The 6,948-nt window shown below is 50.0% G+C and overlaps 1 protein-coding gene across 11 annotated transcripts in view; it reads left to right on the plus strand.

Annotated features, from left to right (window-relative positions):
* Positions 1 to 6,948, plus strand: part of vav2 (vav 2 guanine nucleotide exchange factor) — a 112,735-nt gene that overhangs the window by 82,838 nt on the left and 22,949 nt on the right. For 6 of the 11 annotated variants that reach the window (XM_027004191.3, XM_027004192.3, XM_027004195.3 and 3 more), the window contains exons 5-6: positions 6,046 to 6,151; positions 6,351 to 6,365. In XM_027004191.3, coding sequence (XP_026859992.2) covers positions 6,046 to 6,151; positions 6,351 to 6,365 — 121 coding nt within the window. The remainder of the gene's footprint in view (positions 1 to 6,045; positions 6,152 to 6,350; positions 6,366 to 6,948) is intronic. The other 5 variants (XM_027004193.3, XM_081719055.1, XM_081719058.1 and 2 more) reach the window with 1 other exon arrangement.

The raw sequence follows: 6,948 nt of genomic DNA on the forward strand, positions 1-6,948 counted from the left end.
GTACTTTGTACACACAAACCATCCTCAAGAAAGACAGACAGACAGACAGACACACACACACACAGACAGACACACACACACACACTCGCGCACACACACTCGCGCACACACACACACACAGTCACTCACACACACAGTCACTCACACACACAGTCACTCACACACACAGTCACTCACACACACAGACACTCACACACACACACACACAGTCACTCACTCACACACACACACACACAGTCACTCTCACACACACACACACAGTCACTCACACACACACACACACAGTCACTCTCACACACACACACACAGTCACTCTCACACACACACACACACAGTCACTCTCACACACAGTCACTCACACACACACACACACACACACAGAGTCCATTCTGATCTCTTGGCTTCCTTGTTTGCATAAAACAATCTGGCATTATTCACTCCATTGGTTGCCATGGCAATACCAGTTTGGAGCAGCCAAATTGGTGCAGGCTGGTGTGGGTGTTGGGTAGAGAAGGAAAGGGTGCACGGGGGGGGTGTGGAGGTGTGTGTGTATATGTACGTGTGTGTATATTGGAAGGTTCCTATTCTCCATCGAGCCTCTTGACGGAGCTGTGCACAGAGAGGGTCTCTGGTTCCCGGCCACGCACTGCCTAATGCCTTCATTCACACTCTTCTGTCAGACATGCTGGATTCATGTGGCGGACAACAGGGTCACCTTTTTCTTTTGTCGTCCGTAAAGTGAAAGACACACAGAAGACGGTACACTAATTTGTAAGTTGTTTTATGTGCATGTTATCCACAGAAACTTTAAAGGACAATTTTTGGCATGTATTCTGTTGGTTCCTCTGGCCACCCTCTGGATAAGAGGAAACGCACTCTGGTCATTGGTATCTAAAGTCACTTTTTGGCTGTAACTCTTCCACAGGCGTTTAGTGTGAGCAGTGCTTAGCCTGGTCCTGTGTCAGGTCATGCACTGCTCTGCCAGCTGTGGGGAGCAAGATGTTATTAAATGAATGAAACCATCCACCCATGTGTGGAACCTTTAAAAGTGACAAATAAGATTTCACTGCAGTGTATTGTGCCGGCGTAATTAATAGGAAAGTCCTGGATGAGACACAGTGGGCCACACTTCAGCAGGCCCCTGCACACGGCGCTCGTACGCACGTAATTGGACCACCCTGCCATCATGCGCTTCAGCTGAGATGTGTAATGCACCTGAGCTGCACAGCTGCAGGGGTCTGGCTTTAAGACCCGTCAGAAAGCAGAACTGGCACTGGCATGCACTTTACAGCATGGGGTGTGTGGGTGGGTGTGTGTGTGTGTGGGTATGTGTGGGTGGGTGTGGGTATGTGTGGGTGGGTGGGTGCGTGGGGGTGTGTGGGTGAGTGGTGCTTCAAAACAACCTGAGATCCAAATGGATTTTTTATTTATTTTTGATGTTCCTGGGTAAAGATAAAATTCTAGTTTTCCTGTGACGTTCTGTCTTCTGACAAGGGCGGAGCAGCTGGAGGGAGAAGAATCTAGAGTGCGCAAGCGTGTTCTGATTTCCGCCTCATGTTGTCTTCAGGATATTTTTAGGAAGGTAACAGTCATGACCAGTGTGCTAAGGTTCTGTCCAATCCCTTGATTTTCTTTTTTTAACCTGATGCTTTTATCTTTTGCTTAATCTTGACCGAGAGTCTTTGTGTCCTAACACAAGGTCATCCTGAATTCACTCCACCTGAGTCTCGGGAGGTTAGGGTAGGTGGACAAGTAAATCAATATTCAAACAGGTTCATCTTTTCTTTTTTTTGGATACTTGTGTAACCATAGTGTCCGTGTCCTACCCAGAGACAGCCGGTTTCCTTCCTCTTCACCTTGAGAGGGGTCATGGGAGGACTGTGTATACCGAGCTGGGGGGAGGCGCTCTGGGCTCTGTGTACTGGGGTGTGCGCAAGGCTTACTGACTGCAGGGAATTAGGACGCAGTGAATGGTGGGATGCTTAAAACCGACAAGGTTGTTAATCGAGCCCATTTAAGCTACTCTGGGAAGTCGTTTGCGAATGGCTCCCGGTAGATTTCCGGCACCATTGCCCCACTTTTCGATACGTTCAATTTGTCCATCTGAAAACTGATAAAGCATGAAATTATTGTTCAAAGCGACCAGACAGAGTTGCTCAGAGACTCTTTCTCCCCCCCCCCCCGAAATAGCGACTGGCTATCTGGACATTTGTCATGTCAGAAACTCTTCTCCTTACCCTCTCTGGTGCACCAGTGTTGGCAGCTGTGAAACCCGTCTGGTAGAATATTGGAACAACCCAGGCTAGTGTGTAGCATGTCGTATAAATATCGTCTGATTGATAGAACTTCGTCCACCAGGCTGTTTCCCTAGTTCTGAGATTTGTTATCTAGATGATGAGTCACTGTTTACCAGTGGGATGGCCTTTTGGGAACAGTTCAGGGGTCTGCTTATGCTTCCACACCTCGCACGCAAGCGTGGAAGATAACCTCAGACTCCTTCCAAACCTCGTCTGTGATGGTGTGAGTGAGTCATCACAAACGCTCGGTGAGGCTTGTGGGATGAAATCCTCCTTTCTCTGACTGTTAAAGGCTAAACACAGATAAAGGCGGGCCCTGGCAGCACCGTGATACTGAAAATGCTGGAATATGTACAGGAATGGATGAACCAATCACAGGCGCGTTCAACGTGGCTATAATTTAGGGCCAGCCCACAATAGATCTGTAAGACAAAAATGTTGGTGTATGACCAAGATAATACTTCAAAATTGGCCTGTTTAAAAAGAATAAAGATAAAAGCCAGTATGTGTGTGATCTCTGGCATGTGATGTCATGCTCTTTCAGAACCGTGGTGGTTCTTTGAGAATAGGAAATACTATAACCTCCTGTGTCTCACGCCTGGTGTGGTTAACTTCAGACCTGCTGCACCTGAGAGCCTGTCAGACGTCTCTCTCTGGGCCCGGGAGTCTGGGTAAAGGCCTGTGGCACCAGCTGTGGGGGACTCACAAAAGCACTTGCCATCGTATGCCAAAGCAGGCGCGCACGCACGCACACACACACTCTTGCATAAACAGCAAAATCAGACACCCACCCCGCACACACACAACCCCCAACCACGCACTCCCTTAGTAAAGTCCACTGCATTGTCTAGCTCACGCACAGCCTCGGGGGCTGTTTACGGAAGGAATGCCGCCCTCGATCCTCCTGTCTCTGTCGGTGTTTGGTCACCCAGAGCAGCACAGCAGGAAGCAGCTCTGCATGCAGACAGAGCCGCCTGTCGTCACGCAGCGTAGAGCGGTGGTCTACGGTCCGTCCGTCCGTCCAGGTCAACCACACAACCGCAATTACAGTCTCACAGTCCTCACCCTGCATGCCCCAGCGACGCCCCCAAACCCCCACCCCCAAAGATCTGTGCCCATTTCTCCTCAGTCAAACACTAATGGAGCATCCTTTTCATGTGCTGTGATGGAAAGTACCACCTTTACACAAAGTCACATGATGGATGCTTCACCTGCCAGGGGCGGAGGGCCAGGGGGGTTAAAGTCATTTATCCTGGCTACTGCTTTCTAATGGAGGCCTCCATCACCTGGAGCAGTTCAGGGGCTCGCGTTACTGATCAGGCAAGGTGAGGGCGTGGCGACCACGACATTGGAGAGCCTTCATGAGCTGCAGACTGCTGAATTATTCATGCTAATGAGTTGTGGAGAGCATAAAGAAGGTGTCTTAGCGTTCACAGTAGTGTTAAGATAAAAGCCTTGTGCCTGGCTCTCCAGTAAAGCATAGGCCCTGCTTTAACACAATTTTACGAGAGCATCACAGTGAAACGTTTCTATAGGGCAAGTAGTTTGGGCCAGTGCGGAAGGTCGTGCATTCAGGCCAGTTCCAGTTCAGTTTCCCAGCGGTCCTCCACTGTGGAGGGGGGGGGGTGTCAACCACCCACATGCGTTGCCGTCTGTGCTATCCTTCACCTGGTTCTGGAATTTGTCTGTGCAAGGCGGCCCTGGTTGCCGCTCGGACCAGCGTGCTTTGAGCTGTGGCCCTGTGCAGGACTGGGGAGGATTGAGTCCCAGTTCAAGAATTCCTACGCATATCCTGAGCTCGTAAATCTTCCCATTTTAACCGCTGTGTATCTATTTGGCATCAGAAACTTTGAAAGCTGTAATAATACCGTCCTGGTACATTGGTCATCTTCTTATTGGTTTTCAGCAGCATCGTGTGGGGCCCGTCATACAGAGCCGAGCACTACCTGCACTTGTGCTCATTGCTGTCATGCAGGAATTGCGCGAGCGCTGCCTCGTTAGGAGTACGGGCGTTCGCTTTCGCACGACGCCGCTCTCTCGGTTTGGACGTGCAGGTAGGATTGCCCTCGTCTCTGCGGCTCTATAGCCGCCCCAGAGAGGAGCTCGCGGTCTTCGCGGCCGTTTGTCACGCAGATGGCAGCAGCCAAGGAGGAGATCAGAGTGGGCGGCGGCCGGTAGGAGGGACGGCCCCCGCGGTCGCGGAGCAGGGCCATTGTGTTTGTACTGGTTGGCTGTTCTGGGGCAAAGGGGGGGGGGCGGAGGGTCGCCATGGCAACCCAAGGCACAGCAGCCTGCAGACGTGCCATCTGGCCGAGCTGGTGGGAGCCATATTCCGTGTGCACGCGTGCGTGCGGTGTGTCGCGTGTGTTTCAATTATGTTACCAATTCACACGTTTTGGAAAGGGGAAAAAAAAAAAAAATCATATGCTGACAATTCAAATCATTTCACTCTTTTAACAGCCCAAGCCATCTGTTTTATTGCCATGTGAATTATTGCTAACTGGTTGCTGTTCTGGAAGTGTAATCTTGTTAAAAGCTTTTCTCTCCGTGTTGGTTTATGCCTCTCCACCCCCCCCCCCCCCCCCCACCCTTCTACAGCCACACAGCAGGAGCACATCTGACTTTTCACACTGATATTTCTGGTACTGATTGGGTTGGAAATCTATACAGGATGAAGTGCATCTAATCACTTTGCCTTGTGAAGGTTAGGCTATTGTGCAGGGCGCAGAGTGGATTTGTGTTACATGTTTAGAGCCACGGAGGAGACCGTAACGTCACCGCTCCACACCAAGGTTGCTGCCAAATCATTGCTGTTTCTGCAGCTTCTCTGTTGATTTTTAATTTATTGTTCGATCAGCGATAAACTCTAAGTTCTTGTGTGTGTGTGTGTGTGTGTGTGAGGGGGAGAAACTATGGGACAAAGAAAGTGAGACAGAAAAGCGAAAATGGGTCAGAGGACATGCTGTTATGGTCACTTCTGTGAATGTGTAGTTCTGCACTTCAAGCTGTAGCGTGTGGTTAGTAGTGGTGAGCAGTGGTGAGCTGTTTTCTTTGCCCTGTGTGCACAGCTGGGACAGAAGCCACAGCCTGCGTGGACGTCAGAGCAGAATCTTCAGACTTCAGAATTTCACTTGCCTGAAAAAACAGTGTGTGCCAATGAAGGCACCCACACGCACGCACACAGAGAGAGCTTTGCACGAAACCACACTCGTTCATGTCAGATCCCTTATTCAAATATCTCTGATGAGATGTCCTGTATTGTAAATATGACTCACTTCGCACGTTTTGGTGAAACGCAACAACCCACCACCACTCACACATACAGCCTAAACTTAGAATTAAATGCAGTCTGGTTTCTTTGGGGAAATAATGAGTTGTACCATCATACCATCACCAGCTCTTTGTGTGTGTGTGTGTGGTGCAGCTGGCCTTCGGTTTTGCATCTCGCACTGTAGACACGATCAGGAGCAAAGGAGACGTTTGTGCGGTTCCTGTCACTCATGAAAGCAGAAAAAGGAGTTCAGATACCACAGTGACCCTGTTTTGTCTGGTATCCTGTGACAAATAAGAAAACATTTAGAAAGAAATGTTCCTTATGCTTCATTCTGTAAAGGAGAAAGGGTGAAGTTAAAATATCACATCCTACATTCACATCCTATCATTTTGTATGATTCTTCATTCTGTCTCGTTTAACACGTTTGGTGCTGTGTGTGTGTGTGTGTGTGTGTGTGTGTGTTTACATCTATAGTGAGCATGATGTGGGTGAGGATGACATCTATGACTGCGTTCCTTGTGAAGATGAAGGAGACGATATCTACGAGGACATCATTAAGGTGGAGGTTAGGCAGCCCATGGTGAGTAAGCCGCTTGTCTAATCGCGGAGTCTGGGCTGGTGTCTGTGTGGAAGGGCAGCTGAGGGAGAGATGATGCGTCATGGCCATGTAGCACGTGTCCGTAGAGGAGACGCTGAACTGTTCCTGCATTGTTCCCAAGGCTGTGTCCATGAGTTAACGTGCTCTCTTAATGTGCCGCTTTGCCTCCTTAATGCTGCAGATTCGATACATGCAGGTGAGTGTCGTCCTGATCTGACCCCACTGATTGATACACGACCGTGATGCTCCTCCCCGAGTCCCTCAGTCCCACCCTATCACACCCCCCCCTCCCTCGTCCTGTAGTTGGCACTGTGCTTAACAGTGGGCTCCTTGCACGCTTGGAGCCAAACATTTCGGCCTGGCGTCACCTCTGTTGAAGAAGTTGTCCAGAAGTTCAGTTCGTCGGTTTGAACAGGTGTAGCGTGGGCCAGTCCGTTTCAGTGATGGGGCAGTGGAACTGTAGGAGCAGATCACTCGACTCAGATGCCCCTTGTCCCGTTCATCAGGAGAAGTGCAGCAGCTCCGTTTCAGAGAGACCGCTTCTAAATTGCCAGAGCAGTGGGTGAGCTCTCTGCTTCGCTCGCTCGAGTGCGTGCATGAGTCTTTGACGCACGTCTCAGCTGCGTCGTGAGACGTATACTCGGAGCGTCACGTCATCCTCTCAGTTACACAAACACAGATGAGATGGAGAGAGAGAGGACAAAACGGAGTTGGATAAAGGCCGATGGGGAAACCCTGGCTCAGAGGAGGGACTGGGAGAAAAAGACTCGACTCCGTGT

This window comes from Electrophorus electricus, chromosome 8 (assembly GCF_041902795.1).
Source record: "Electrophorus electricus isolate QZ-2024a chromosome 8, ASM4190279v1, whole genome shotgun sequence".
Classification (NCBI taxonomy): domain Eukaryota; kingdom Metazoa; phylum Chordata; class Actinopteri; order Gymnotiformes; family Gymnotidae; genus Electrophorus; species Electrophorus electricus.